Raw genomic sequence first — 14,571 nt, 5'->3', positions numbered from 1 at the left:
TTTCTCCTGGCTCTGCCTCCGAGGCCGGCTCACAGTCCTCTCCCCCAGCACCTCACCACCTTCTCTTTCCCTCTGCAGAGATGGCTCCGAAGTCAAAAAAGAAGGGGCACCCCGGGAGGGAGCAGAAGAAGGTACGTGGTCTCAGGGGTGTCCTCCAGCAGGTGAGCAGCTGGCCACCTGCCCTCATGGGCCCCGAGGGTACACAGGCGTGTCCCGCCTGCCTGACGTCAGCCTGTCTGTCCGCAGCACCATCACCACCACCATCAGCAGATGCAGCAGACCCCGGCCCCCGTGCCCCAACAGCCCCCGCCGCCTCCCCAGCAGCCCCCGCCGCCTCCACCTCCGCAGCAGCAGCAGCCCCCACCCCCGCCACCCCCGCCTTCCATGCCGCCACAGGCAGCCACCACGATGAAGTCCTCGCCTCCGCCCTTCATCGCCGCCCAGGTGCCCGTCCTGGAGCCTCAGCTCCCAGGCAGCGTCTTCGACCCCATCGGCCACTTCACCCAGCCCATCCTGCACCTGCCGCAGCCCGAGCTGCCCCCTCACCTGCCCCAGCCGCCCGAGCACAGCACTCCACCTCATCTCAACCAGCACTCGGTGGTCTCTCCTCCAGGTGAGCTGCGGCCACGCCTGCCGAGGTGCAGGGAGGCCCCCTTCCCGTCCTGCTCTTTCACTGACTGGGCACTCTGGGCGACCTGTGGAACCCCCTCGACTGTAGTTGTGTTGCTTCCAAAGGGAGGCCAGTTGATTTTCCGAGCCATTGAGGAAATGACGGGAGACTGAGACGCACGCCATGGGACGGGCCCCGCATAGAGTTAGTTCTTTAGTTCTTTGATCTGGAAGACACTGATGTGTTCCTTCCGTGGGGTGGGTGTCGCGCGAGATAGAGAAAAGATATGCTGCCGCACGCTGCCTCCAACTTGGGGATGGAGGTGCTGGGGGATGCATGCGCACTTGGGCCAGAGACAAAGTAGCTGGGTGGGGGCGGGGGTTGGGGAAGGCCTGCTCTGAGACCCACAGGGCAAGGAGGGAGGCCGGGGGTGCAGAGCACAGGGCAGAGTGGCACTGGCAAGGGGCCCGATCCCATAGACCTCTCTGGAAACTGTTCTTATTCCTGAATTTGTGGGAGGCCAGGGAGGGTGGGGCAGCCAGTGGCGGGAGACCCGTAGGAGGTCAGGATGGAGTGGGAAGGCTGGGCCTTGGGGTGCAGAAGCCGTGAGCCTCACTGCCGCGCCCTTGTCTTTCCAGCTTTGCACAACGCGCTGCCCCAGCAGCCGTCGCGGCCCAGCAACCGAGCCGCCGCCCTGCCCCCCAAGCCCGCCCGGCCCCCGGCCGTGTCACCTGCCCTGGCTCAGCCACCCCTTCTCCCACAGCCCCCCATGGCTCAGCCCCCCCAAGTGCTATTGCAGGAGGACGAAGAGCCACCCGCCCCACCCCTCACCTCCATGCAGATGCAGCTCTACCTGCAGCAGCTGCAGAAGGTGCAGCCCCCCACACCACTACTCCCTTCCGTGAAGGTGCAGTCCCAGCCCCCGCCTCCCCTGCCGCCCCCACCCCACCCCGCCGTGCAGCAGCAGCTGCAGCAGCAGCCACCACCACCGCCTCCCCAGCCGCAGCCACCGCCCCAGCAGCAGCACCAGCCCCCGCCACGGCCTGTGCACATGCAGCCCATGCAGTTCCCCACCCACATCCAGCAGCCCCCGCCACCCCCGGGCCAGCAGCCTGCACACCCACCCCCTGGCCAGCAGCCGCCGCCGCCACAGCCTGCCAAGCCTCAACAGGTCATCCAGCACCACCCTTCACCCCGGCACCACAAGTCAGACCCCTATTCAACAGGTAAGTCGGCCCTTGCCCCCTCCCCCGCCCCCCCCCCCCCCGCCCCGCCCCGGGCTCTGGAAAAACTGGTGTTGGGCCCGGAATCTTGTCTTTAAGAAGCCCAGTGGGTCAGCTCAAGCTCCAGGCTGAGGTGGGCCCAGAGCTGAGCCTTGAAGGCTCTGGGTTGGTTGGAGAGGGGGCGTTGGGGCTTCATGTAGCATTGTTATCTGGGGTCTGTCTTGACTTGCCACCTGAGATGACTGAGAATGGGGTCCCCGCTGGCCCTTGTCTGGGAAGTTGCAGTCACGAGCATTACAGTACGCTGTGATCCTGGTAGGTGGTGAAGCCAGGAGCCCAGGGAGGCATCTTATCCATTTCTGAGAGTCAGGACAGGCTTCCTGGAGGAGATATCAAAGAATGAGCCAGAGCTAATTTAAACAGGGTAGGAAGTGAGGTCCAGACAGAGTTAGGGGCAGGCCAGGGTAGCTGGGGCTGTTTGGGAACCTGTAGAACTAGGTGCCCTGCTCTCAGCGTTGTAAAGCTCACCTGGTAGATGAGGACCATGTGGGAGAGAATTGGGTTTAAGCTGAGTGGTGGCTTGGGGCACACCCAGGAGCCATCTTCCATTTCCTGCTCCCTTTCTCCAGCCTGGTCCAGGCTGCCCTTTCCCATAGCAGTGGTCAGGCTGCACCCTCTCGCCTTTCCTGGCCCCTGTTTCTTAAGTGTCTGTGACCATACCGTGCCGGGCAGCTTCAGCGAGGGGGATTGTTCCAGTCAGTGCCTCCTGGTGTGCTGATGCGTGAGGATCAAGGTTGAAGTTCTTGGACTTGGCAGGGCGGACCACGTAGCCTGGCTGGGGAGTGCAGGTGCCGCCTGCAAATTGAACAACAAGGCTGTTGATCTCGGGCCGTGACTGCTCCTAAACCTAGCAAAAGCTGCCAGGTGCCAAGTGGATCATCGCATGCCCTGAGCCAAGAACAGCTGTCTGTCCTCCCTGGGAAAGGCTGCTGCTTGTCCCAGCAGCTGTGCTGCTTGCCTGTTTTCACCCTTGAGGAAGGCCAGGCTTCCCTGTGGGGGGCAGTGGGGGAAAGGGGTAAGCCTCCTCTGGCCACCTACGCCGTGAGTCCCCAGGCCCACCTCCCTTGCTCTCCTGCGGCCTGGGATGGGTCACAGGGAGCAGTGTGGGTTGGAACGTAGCCGGGGACTTGAGGCCAAAGGCCAAGTGGTTGGAGTCTCAAGGGGGTTTCACAGGCATCTGTGGGCATGTGGCCAGCTTATAGGCACTACCCCCGAGCCATTGGGCCTCCCCTCTAATGACTGGTAGATTAAACAGGTGCTGCTGAGGGAGCCACCCGGACAAGAGACTGTCGCAGTCCTGTCCTATGCCTGCAGATCCCTAGGCCTGGACTGGGGCCACTGACACCAAGTCTGGCAAAACCTGCCACACGGGGCCAGGGGCCAAGGGGTCAGGGGCAGGCTGGTCCTTGGCACCATGTTGTGTCTGAGCAGCCGTTCTACCTCTCTGAGGTTAGGAGCAAGTTCTGGCTCTAGAGGGATGGGGGCGAGGAAGGTCCACCATACTTGGGGCCTTGTGGTCTGTGCCAGGCCCAGGAGACTGGTGGAAGGCCAAGGGTGTCTGTATCTATGCTGGCAGATGGCGGCTGGAATCCAGCCTGGAGAAGGTCTGCGGAAGGGCCTGCGTGCGGAACTTGGGTTAGGTTGTTCAGTGTGAGGCACAAGGCAGGACCGGGAGCACGGAAGGGCACTGCAGAGAGGTGGCTTTGTGTTAATGGGCAAGTATGGCTTGTCCCATGCTGGGGCCAGCCAAGACATGTCAAGGATCCAAGCAGGAGGTGTTTCCATGCTGGAGTAGGTAGAGAGTTGAAGGCGGGACTTGGTGACTGTGACCTAAGGTTGTTTTCTCACCAGTGAAACTGGGGAGTCAGGCTTAAGTGCTTTGATGGCTCTTTCAAGACTTCTGCCCTGTGCCAGGTACTTGAACCTCATGGCTGCCTGGATCTCCACCGACCCTCCCCTATGCTCCCACCCCACCGTTGGTTTGAGGAAGGTGGGTGGCTGGGTGGGCTGGCTCAATTCCCATAAGAGCCACAAGGTGAGGACTGTTCTACCGGCTCTGCTGTGGTGGGCCAGTTCCAGGAGTTCCCCTTGTGTGGGGCTTGCAAGCTAAGTTGTGTGGGGAGGGAGGGTCCTGGGCATCTGGCCCTAGGCCCAAAACATTTGTCCACGCAGGCAGGTTAAGCCATGCATGGACAGCTGGGAGCCCAGGATGTGTGTTCTGTGAGGTATTGAGGTCCCTTATATTTAACCCAGCCTGTGCCATAGAGGCATCTGGAAAGCTTTTAAAAAGCATTCGGGCCCAGACCTTACCTGCGACCAAATACATCAGAATCCACTTTTCAAAGATTCTTGATGATTCTGACACCAGGATTGAGCTCGTGGCTCCACAAAGCGCTGCTGCTATACGCGCAGCGAAGTAGGGGCCTGACCTGCTCAGGGCTCAGCCACTGTGGGTCTCGGCCGGGCCCAGGCCACTGGCTTCCATACAAGTTGATGTGCTCCTTGTCACCTCTCCTAGGTCACCTTCGCGAAGCCCCCTCCCCGCTTATGATACATTCCCCCCAGATGCCACCGTTCCAGAGCCTGACCCACCAGTCGCCACCCCAGCAAAATGTCCAGCCTAAGAAGCAGGTAAAGGGCAGGGCTGGGCCACAGCCCCCAGGGCCAGGTGTGGGCCGGTGCCAGAGGCACCCACCTGCCTCACCGGCCACCGTGCCTGTGCCGTCCCAGGAGCTGCGCGCGGCCTCTGTGGTCCAGCCCCAGCCCCTGGTGGTGGTTAAGGAGGAGAAGATCCACTCACCCATCATCCGCAGCGAGCCTTTCAGCCCCTCGCTGCGGCCAGAGCCCCCTAAGCACCCGGAGAGCATCAAGGCGCCCGTTCACCTGCCCCAACGTGAGTGCCCTCTCTGCCCCCGGCCTGCACTGGACGAGAGCTTTCTGTGGGCTTATTGACTGTGCCCTCCTGGGCTTGGGGGCAGGGGGGAATGGGCCCCAGCCGAGGCCCACAAGCTGTTTGTGTTCCAGGGCCTGAGATGAAGCCTGTGGACGTCGGGAGGCCTGTGATCCGGCCCCCTGAGCAGAATGCACCCCCACCAGGGGCCCCCGACAAGGACAAACAGAAACAGGAGCCGAAGACACCAGTTGCACCCAAAAAGGTAGGAGCAGTGAGTCCACGAGTGTCCCTCACTCCAGGGAGGCACCTTGGTGGGTGTGCCCGCAGGCTCTGGGCCTCTGGGCAGGGCCCCTCACCCCCCACCCTGTGGTCTCTCTGCCTGGCAGGACTTAAAAATCAAGAACATGGGCTCCTGGGCTAGCCTGGTGCAGAAGCATCCCACCACCCCGTCCTCCACAGCCAAGTCCTCGAGTGACAGCTTCGAGCAGTTCCGCCGCGCTGCCAGGGAGAAGGAGGAGCGCGAGAAGGCCCTGAAGGCGCAGGCCGAGCACGCGGAGAAGGAGAAGGAGCGGCTTCGGCAGGAGCGCATGAGGTGGGCTGGGGCTGCAGGCAGCCTGGGGTTTTCTGGGGCTTGCTCTGCCCTCCTTCCTGCGCCCCCCCCCCCCCCCCCCCCCCGCTCACTGGCGGCTCTGGGCTGCTCTCCTCAGGAGCCGGGAGGATGAGGATGCGCTGGAGCAGGCCCGGCGAGCCCACGAGGAGGCTCGCCGGCGCCAGGAGCAGCAGCAGCAGCAACGGCAGGAGCAGCAGCAGCAGCAGCAGCAGCAGGCGGCCGCGGTGGCCGCGGCCGCCGCCCCCCAGGCCCAGAGCTCCCAGCCTCAGTCCATGCTGGATCAGCAGAGGGAGTTGGCCCGAAAGCGGGAGCAGGAGCGAAGGCGCCGGGAAGCGGTGAGCGGGGGGGGGGGGGGGGGGGGGGGGGACCTCTGGGCAGGGGCTGCGAAAGGGGGCCGTGAACCCCGGGGTGAAGGCAGTCTCTCTCCGAGGGGTGGGGTAAGCACCCCGTGCAGGGAGGGGGTGCTCGGGACAGGGTGAGAGGTGGGGTGAGCACCCCGTGCAGGGGGTGGAGGTGGGTGGTGCTCGGGACAGGGCTGCTGCTTCTCTGCACTGTGCTGGCCTCAGGGTCTCAGAGGGGGCTCAGGGCCAGTGCCGAGGTGCCTGGGTGTGGGCCCTGAGGGCATGGCCAGTGCTGGAAGGGGCTGAGGGGTGGGCGGGGAGTTCGGAAGCCGTAGCGGGGGGGGGGGGGGGGTACCTCTTCTCACTGCCTCCTTCCCACCTCTCCCCTCCAGATGGCAGCTACCATTGACATGAATTTCCAGAGTGATCTATTGTCAATATTTGAAGAAAATCTTTTCTGAGAGCACCTAGGTGACTTCTGACTCTGATTTTCTGGCAAAACGTTGACTCTCCATAGTGTTAGGGGCGGCAGTGGAGGCGGTAGCAGCGGCGAGGGGGTGTCTCCGGGCCTGGCCCTCCTGCATGCTGTGCCCGGGGCAGGCCTGACGGGCAGCTGAGGATCGCAGAGCCTGTCTGCCTTACAGCCAGCTGGACAGCCCGCCACCCACCACCCCCTCACGGGACGTCAGCTCAGAGCACGCCTCGCCACGAGCAAGTGCCGGCCAGACCCAAGCCGCGCGTCCCCGCGGGCAGGGCACAGGCCCTGCTCTCCGCCAAATGTCTACACAGTATACACAGGACATTGTTGCTGCCGCCACCACCGTGACTGGTTTCTGTCCCCGAGAAAGTGACGTTCGTGACGTCCTGCCCACCAGGAGTCCTTCCCCCCACACCCCAGCCACCACCGCCCGCTCCCAGGAGGCCAGGGCAGGCCCGAGCGAGCTGGAGGCGGGCGAGGGCGCCGGCCCACCCCTTGCTGGCACTGACTTTGCCTTGAACAGACCCCACCCCTCCCCTCCCCCCACAAGCCTTTAATCGAGAGCCGCTCTCTGTAAGTGTTCGCTTGTGCAAAAGGGAATAGTGCCGTGGAGGTGTGTGTGTGTCCATGGCAATTCGGAGCGAGGTGACTGTCACACGCGCGTGTGTGGGCCGGCCTCGCCCGGTGAGTGAGGCCACCAACCAAAGTCAGTTCCTTCCCAACTGTGTTTCTGGGTTTTTTTGTTTTTTTGTTTTTTTTTTTTTTCCTATATATATATTTTTTGTTGGATTCTATTTTATTTTTAACTCTCTCTTCTCCTCCAGACACAATGGCACTGCTTATCTCCGAAATGGTGTGATCGTCTCCTCATTGAGCGGCGGCTGCCACCGCGCTGTGGGTAGTGTGTGACCGTGGCTGTACTGTGTAGTGAACATAGTTGGCATATCTTTGTTTGAAGTTTGTTGGTGACTCCACCAAACTGGTGTAAAAAAAACTCAAAAAAACCCACAAAAAACAAAACAAAACACAAAACACACAAAAAAAAACTGCCTATATTTTACTCAGTTTCAAACTTTATTAGTCTATTTTTAATTATAAAGCCATGTTTTCTTTTCCCTCCCCACTCCTTTGTTTTTTAATGTCAAATCTGTTTTGAGTTGTTTTTTACCAGGAAAGGAAGGGCCAGGGGATGAGGCGGGCACCAGGGGCTGGGGGCCACAGACCACTGAGGCAGAGGCTCCCCACCCAGCCTGACCAGCTGGCTGCCACTTCCCCTACTTTTTTTTTTTTTTTTTTTTTTTTTAATTTTATAATTGGAGCCCTTGGTGAGGTTACGTGTGCCATGAGAACCCACTCTACACCACGTCGCTGGTGCCTCAGTGTTGGCCAAACTCTGGAGTCACTGACTGGTTTGACTTTCATACGGTGAATATGCATTTGGTCTGTACTGATCATGGAATAAACACATCTCTCTTTTTTAATGCTGGTGTCTTCCTGACATTTCTTTGTGAACCACCTGTTGCCTAGGTTAGGCCCAGGGCCGCTCCCCCCCCCCCCCCCCCCCCCCAAATCCCAAACCACCTTTGTACAAGAACTACCACCAGGGCCACCTAGGCCGTCTCCTGTGACCACGTTGAAGCTGTGACAGGGAGTCCAGGCACCCATTCTTTCTATGGACCCTGGTCTCCTAGCGGGGTGACATGCTCCAGCAGAACCTGGCCAGACTCAAGACAGTATTTTCCCCCCTTCGCCCTCCTCCATCCTGGTCCCCCACTCACCAGAGGACTTGGGCCACTTCTGCCACCTTGCCTGCCTCTACCTTAACTGCTCCTTTCATTTAAGCTCAGGGTTAACCAGATGTTCTTAGATAAGTGTCCATCCCCCAAAATGGGATCCTCCCCCGCCCCATGCATGTAGACACGCACGCACACATGCCTGCCCGAGAGATCCTGCCGTATGGCTACCCTGCCTCCCTTGCCTGTGTGCCACAAGGCGAGGGGGGCACTCAAGCGTGGCCCCTAGGATGTAGGATGAAAGTGTATCATTTATGTGTGCAGAGACGTAAACTGAAACATTTCTAGCACTGTTTCTTAACCCCTATCTCCCTTTTCTGTTTCAACCGGAAAAGCCCTTGTATCATCTTGTGTTTGGGATCTGCCGAAACCTCTTGGCAAGAGTGTAGTTCAGGCAACCGGCCACAGGCCCCCACTTGCCTCCGTACCCTTGCCCCACACCCAGCAGGCACTTCCTCGATGTGCCACTGTGCTGCCGGTTCAAGTGGGACTTCATTGGTTCTTTGGGGTTTCTTCCATCTCATCCCACTCCCTCACTTCTGTTCCGTGTTTTGTTCAGTAACTTCCCCAGGCCAGGTCCGACTGTTTAGCTGGAGAAATGGTTTTGTCTGCACTTTCCTTCTGAAGATTTAATTCTGCTATGGCCCTCTCCACACCTCCCTGATGGGTGTTCCTCTAACTGGGTTGTAATTAGAACTTGATCTACTATTTAATTTCTCTGGCCATTTTCCATTCCCTCCCACAGTACTAGAAATCTTAGTCCTATACAAGAGTAAGAGGTGTGTACAAGCCCCCCACTGTACTGTATGCACGGATCGCTTGGCCAATAATTATGTCAGTGAATCTGAGACTTGTATTAAACACTTTAGACATTTGTAGAAGGGAATTCGTAGACTTTTCACTTATATACTAAAGGTTTTTTTTTTTTTTTTTGTGCAGTTCTCATTGCAAAAATAAACATTTGTACTGAATATAAAATTAACCATCCTGTGACTACTGCTGTCTTTTTGTCTGAGGGCAAAGCTGGGGTAGGGGGATGGAGGGAGTCGGTTTTGTGTAGCAGAGGAAGAAGGGCGATCCCCAGACTCCCACCAGCCATGCAGCCAGATTAGAGGACTCAAGGAGGCACAACCGGGATCACCCAGTGGCTGTGGAGGATTGATTTGATGGAAAGTGTAAAAGAAACCGAAGCTGTGATCCAGGCTAATCGTGCAAGAAAAGAAAGGTACTTGGTACAGGGAGAATAAACCTTTGTACAATACAAGCCATGTAATCATAGCCGTCCAACCGAGTCTGAAATACATTGTTTACTGAGGCCGAACCACATAAACCACCATGCCCCTTTAAGTAGGAACCCACAGACTTAATTATGGGCCCAGGATGGTGTCCTGTTCAGCCTTAACAACACAAAGGTAGAGGTTAGCAGTGGGAGGTGACAAAAATAATGAGAAGGGTGTTTAAAGTTAGAGAGGAAACCAAAAGGAAAACCAAAAACGGGCAGGGTCCGTCCAGGGGTGGTGAGGCTCGAGTCCATGCTTAATGAACTTCCTAAATTGGTCCTCAAGAAATGGCCACACAAGCCTGTCGAGCGAGATACCTGGGTAACCACCAGAAGAAAGCTAACAGCGTTCCAATGGCCGCCTCCGGGCGGGAGAGGTGGAGCCCGAGATTGTTGCTTTTTTCATAAATCTCGTTCAGCAAGTTGTATGGCTTTAGGCAAATGACTTAATCCCCGAATTTCAGGTTCGTGGTCTGTAATACAGAGATGTGATAATAGTACCTACACTTAATAGGGTTGTTACGTGGGTTAAACGGTGAGTGACCATGAAATGTTTAGGATCTTGGGGGAAGGTTGCAAAACAGGAGGAAGAACCTGCCCTGTCGGCCTTCTCGACCGATCCTGACCGACTTCCTCTTTCTGACCGCCCCAGGGACTCAACCGGCCCGGTCCTCCGGCTCGCGGGCCCGGTCAGCCCTCTAGAAGTTAAGAGTCTCCGCGTCTCCATTGGTCGCCACCGGCGAATCCCCACCCCCCCAGCCCGGCCTCAACACCTGCCGATTGGCTCCCGGGCGAGACCTGTCACCCGCACGTCAATGACCACCGCCCTCCAATCACAGCCGTGCAGGGGCGGGGCCGGCGGGCGCTGGACTAACTGGAGGACTTCCCGGGGTCGAGGCCACTGGACCCGCCGTTGGAACCAGGCCTGGGTGAGGGTGCTGCTAGGTCTCTCCCAGCCAGGCCAAGGACAGGGCCTCGCAGTCCAGAAGGGGAGCTCCGAAGGGCGGCGGCAGGGGCTCTCAAGTCCTCCCCGGGTTGCGGCGACCGCCCGCGCCTCCTAATCCCAGCCAAGGCACTACCTGTCCCCTCCTTCCGCTTCCGGGCCCGCCCGCCCCGCCATATTAGGCCCCGGCCCCGCCCCCCGTCCCTTCATCCCGGAGCCGGGCCGACCCCCAGCTTATTGGCCCAGCCCTCGCACCCAAAGTTTCCGGGCCCAGCCTCCGGCCTTCTCCCGCCCAACTTTAGGCCCCGCCTCATCTGGACTCCACCCTCGCCCCGCCCTCCCTCTAAGCCACGCCTCCATCTCCTACGCAGCTCCTAGGCCAAGGTGGGTCCACGGTTCCGGCGCGTAGGCCGCACCTACCCTGCATTGCTCCGCCCCTTCGCTCCAGGCTCCGCCCATTTCACTAAAGTCACCTCCTTATCCCCTGTTTGTCCAGACATCAATCTCCCTCTAGACTTAATATTCCCACCCACCCGCGGCGGAGTCCTACTCGGCCCCGCCCCCTTATGAAGCCCACCGCCCCCCCCCCGCCTGCCTAGGCCCCGCCCTCAATTCTCTTCCCCTCTCCTCAAAGCCCCTCCCCAGCCTCGGAAGCCTGGTCCTCGCAGGCTCCATCCCCGCACCCTATCCTTGTTCCCTGTCGCCGTCGCGCCCAGGTGTTTACCTGGCACTTAGGTGACTCGTGTGCGGTGGCTGTTTCGATATAAGCCTCCCGCCTCTTCTCTCGGCGCGTTCCTTAAGCTCCGGAGGCACGGAAGGTCCCCAGACCAAAGGCGGTGGGCTTCCCAGCCCGGATCCCGCCTCGCTGCTGCTGCTCTCGCCCCCCGCCCCCCGAAGGCAGCGCCGAAGTCGTCCCGGGTCGCGGCGACATGCCGGAGCTGGTGGTGACAGCGCTGCTGGCGCCGTCGCGCGTCACTCTGAAGCTCCTGCGCGCCTTCATGTGGAGCCTCGTGTTCTGCGCGGCGCTGCTGACCGCCGCCGTCTACGGCTGCATCGCGCTCACGCACGTGCTGTGCCGGCCCCGGCGCGGCTGCTGCGGGCGCCCCCGGCGCACCCCACCCGCCTGCTTGAGCGACCCCACGCTGGGCGAACACTGCTTCCTGACCCTCAAGGTGAGCGCGCGTGCGCGGGCGGCTGTGCGGGGGGCCGTCGGGGCTTCGAGGGTCGAGAACCCCGGGAGGTCGGGCCCCGTCGGGGCCGAGCCCCAGTGAGCGGAGAGCAAACGGTGGAATCCAAACGGGGGTCGGCGCGTGGCCGGAAGGGCGGGGAGGGGGGGGCTGTCAAGCCTAGTGAGGAGGGCCTCCCCGGGTCTCTGACTGTGCCCTCCCCCAGAGCTCGGGCCTGCGCCTCCACTATGTCTCCGCTGGACGTGGCAACGGACCCCTCATGCTGTTTCTGCACGGCTTCCCGGAGAACTGGTAGATATGAAGCCCAGGGGCTTGGGGCGCCCAAGGCCGCAGATGGAGCTGGAGGTGCCGCGGGGCTGGCTGGGTAGACTGGGGGCCCAAGGCATAGAAGGGGGTGCTCGAGGACAGGCGTCTCCAGGAATGTCCCTGCAGAGATGGGACAAAGCGGTATCAGTGTCGACGCTGCCCTGGACCCAGAGTGCAGCCGACCTTGCCTTCCGCGCGGGGTTCCCCCATCTTCCTTTCTGGGAAGTCCAGGGCAGGGAAGTCGGGTTTTCGAAGGCCCCTGCTGGGCGTAGGGTGGAGGTGCAGCCTGGGGACCCTGACTCAACCTCCCTCTCCACCCGCCTGACAGGTTCTCCTGGCGCTACCAGCTTTGGGAGTTCCAGAGCCGCTTCCACGTGGTGGCTGTGGACCTACGGGGTTACGGCTCCTCAGATGCACCTCGGGATGTTGACTGTTACACCATCGACCTGCTGATGGTGGACATCCAGGACGTCATCCTGGGCCTGGGTGCGGATACCCCCATCCCAGGCCTGGCCTCCCTCACCCCTGCCTTGCTTCTCCCTGGCTTCTCACCTCCACTGGTTCCTCTCACCCCCCCAGGTTATTCCAAGTGCATCCTGGTGGCCCACGACTGGGGTGCGGTCCTCGCCTGGAATTTCTCCATCTACTACCCGTCCCTGGTGGAGCGGATGGTTGTTGTCAGTGCGGCCCCCATGTCTGTGTACCAAGGTGTGTTGGGGAGCCCGGGACGCTGGAATATGCCTGTGTGGAGGGGCTTGTCTCTGTGTCCACACTTCCTTGTCCACCAGTCAACACCGCCCCCCCCCCCACGGGGGGCTGGGGACACCCATGATGCTCCCAATCTACAATCAGTGACCGTGCACTCAGGAGTAACTCACGGTTTCTGAGCACCTACAGGTAACAATTGCCCTGACAAGGAGCTTTGCATATACATAACCAACACAAGCCTCTGTGCATACGAAAGTGTCGTTATCTCCGCGATCCAGTTGGGGAAACTGAGGCAAGACAGGCTAAATGTCTTTCTTCTGGCAAGGAAGGCATAGATGAGTAAGCAGATACCCGTCTCATCACCTGATTCTAATTTCCAGTATAATAGTTCTAGTGCTGTGGTCTCTCTCCCACTCTCTCTCTCCCTCCGTGTTGTTGTTTCTTGTCTGTCTCTGTCTCTAGACTGTCAGCTCTCAGGCGGGCAAGGGAGTTTTGTTTGTGCCATTTACTGCTGTGTCGCCAGGGTTTTAAACAGGTCCTGGCATACAGTAGGTGCTCAATAAGTGTTGAAATGCATCCAGACCTGGGCAGTGGCTGCAGACAGAGGTGTCCCCATTCTGTGGATACAGTGACCACTTGGCAGGGAGGGACACTGGCATCCGGGCCAGGAGGAATGTCAAGTCACCCCCACGAGGTCCGGCATGCGATGACATTCCTGAGTGTTGGTGCATCTGTGTGCCTGACCTGAGTGCGTGTAGGAGTGCGAGGGGGTGGGGCCACCCCAGGCCCAGGCCTCACATCTGCCTTTCCCCTGCCGCCCACAGACTACTCTACACACCACATCAGCCAGTTCTTCCGTTCCAACTACGTGTTCCTGTTCCAGCTTCCCTGGCTGCCTGAGAAGTTACTGTCCATGTCTGACTTCCAGGTGCAGTGGGGCAAAGGCCTGGGGGTACGTGGAGGGTGGGGGGCTGGGACTGGGCAGGCTGGGCACTGAAACTGTAGGTCTGCTGTGTACCCAGATCCTGAAGACCACCCTCACACACCGCAAGAGAGGCATCCCACACTTAACTCCCAACGAGCTCGAGGCCTTCCTTTATGACTTCTCCCAGCCTGGTGGCCTCACTGGGCCCCTCAACTATTACCGAAACCTCTTCAGGTGAGACCAGACCCGGGGCGGAAGCTCAGGAGAGTTCTGGGGGGCAAGGGGGAGGGGCGGTTATTATTCCACCTGTCTTGACCCTAGGAACCTTCCCCTGGAGCCCCAGGAACTGGCCACGCCCACGCTGCTGCTGTGGGGAGAGAAGGACACCTACTTGGAGCAGGGGCTGGTAGGAGCCATCAGCAGTCGCTTTGTGCCCGGCCGGCTGGAGGCCCACATCCTGCCAGGCGTGGGGCACTGGATCCCACAGAGCAACCCCGAGGAAATGCACCAGTACATGTGGGCCTTCTTGCAAGACCTGCTAGGCTAGCAGCCCTCGCTCCCTGGCCTGTGTGCACCTGGGAGTCCACACCACGTGCATACCACGACGGACTCCCGGATCACGCACAGGCGTGGAACTCCTAGACCACACACGAGTGTGTCTGTGGATGCCCGCAGGCACACCAGGCTGTTTGCTCACACACCAGTGTGAGTGTCTGTGCACCTGAACAAGCACTTCAGCCCTGGGGAACCGGGAACTTCTCTCCTCTGCAGAGCTGGATACCCAGTGTCCTACCTGTCCCCTCCCTGGGGCCTTCCCCTTCCTGCCAACGTCAGCCCCCAGAGCTGCACAAACCACAGACTCTGACCTTCCCGTCCCTGGCTTTCATCTCCAATCTGAGTCTTCAGCTAAAAGCTGTTCTGTCCAGTAGGGTAACTGGCAGCCGTATCTGGCTGCTTCAATTTAAATGGAAATTAATTAAAATATGATCGATTCAAAATCCAGTCCCTCGGTCACTCTAACCATGCTTCAAGGGCTCCACTGACACATCAGCATAAAGCATTCTATTGGACAGTGCTGATGAGGGTACTTCTAGAAAGGGGGTTCTGTACCTGGCTCCTGACCAGCTCTCCAAGGAAAGACCCTCATGTACAAGCAGGTGTGTGTCTAGATTCCTGTCTAGGCAGGCCCTGGGCAGCTCCCACCATCTCCCTCCC

General features: G+C 59.7%; 2 protein-coding genes and 1 long non-coding RNA gene across 9 annotated transcripts in view; 2 read left to right on the top strand and 1 right to left on the bottom strand.

The window, feature by feature from the left end:
• The window catches only part of BRD4 (bromodomain containing 4), an 86,781-nt gene extending 79,085 nt beyond the window's left edge, over positions 1–7,696 (top strand). For 5 of the 7 annotated variants that reach the window (XM_023246610.2, XM_023246615.2, XM_023246612.2 and 2 more), the window contains 8 exons: positions 79–131; positions 247–613; positions 1,249–1,836; positions 4,412–4,786; positions 4,918–5,048; positions 5,173–5,378; positions 5,494–5,731; positions 6,130–7,696. In XM_023246610.2, the coding sequence (XP_023102378.1) occupies positions 79–131; positions 247–613; positions 1,249–1,836; positions 4,412–4,786; positions 4,918–5,048; positions 5,173–5,378; positions 5,494–5,731; positions 6,130–6,198 (2,027 nt within the window). In that variant the 3' untranslated portion in view covers positions 6,199–7,696. Of the gene's footprint in view, positions 1–78; positions 162–246; positions 614–1,248; positions 1,837–4,411; positions 4,787–4,917; positions 5,049–5,172; positions 5,379–5,493; positions 5,732–6,129 lie in introns of all 7 variants that reach the window. The other 2 variants (XM_045047402.1, XM_023246621.2) reach the window with 2 other exon arrangements.
• A 1,516-nt stretch (positions 7,697–9,212) lies between these two features.
• Positions 9,213–11,092, bottom strand: LOC123382497. The gene is made up of 2 exons (XR_006590938.1): positions 10,955–11,092; positions 9,213–9,760 (listed from the first exon to the last, which is right to left on the bottom strand). It is a non-coding gene; the product is annotated as an uncharacterized LOC123382497 (long non-coding RNA).
• On the top strand, positions 10,831–14,358 carry EPHX3 (epoxide hydrolase 3). Its single transcript, XM_003981971.6, has 7 exons — positions 10,831–11,402; positions 11,623–11,708; positions 12,052–12,209; positions 12,303–12,431; positions 13,256–13,359; positions 13,454–13,590; positions 13,678–14,358. The coding sequence occupies exons 1-7, from the start codon at positions 11,160–11,162 to the stop codon at positions 13,901–13,903; spliced, it is 1,083 nt and encodes a 360-aa protein (XP_003982020.1). The 5' UTR covers positions 10,831–11,159; the 3' UTR covers positions 13,904–14,358.
• Positions 14,359–14,571: the final 213 nt, after the last annotated feature.

The sequence above is a fragment of the Felis catus genome, chromosome A2, assembly GCF_018350175.1.
Source record: "Felis catus isolate Fca126 chromosome A2, F.catus_Fca126_mat1.0, whole genome shotgun sequence".
Classification (NCBI taxonomy): domain Eukaryota; kingdom Metazoa; phylum Chordata; class Mammalia; order Carnivora; family Felidae; genus Felis; species Felis catus.
The sequence above is the reverse complement of the archived record's forward strand: the minus strand, read 5'-3'. Positions and strand labels throughout refer to the sequence as shown.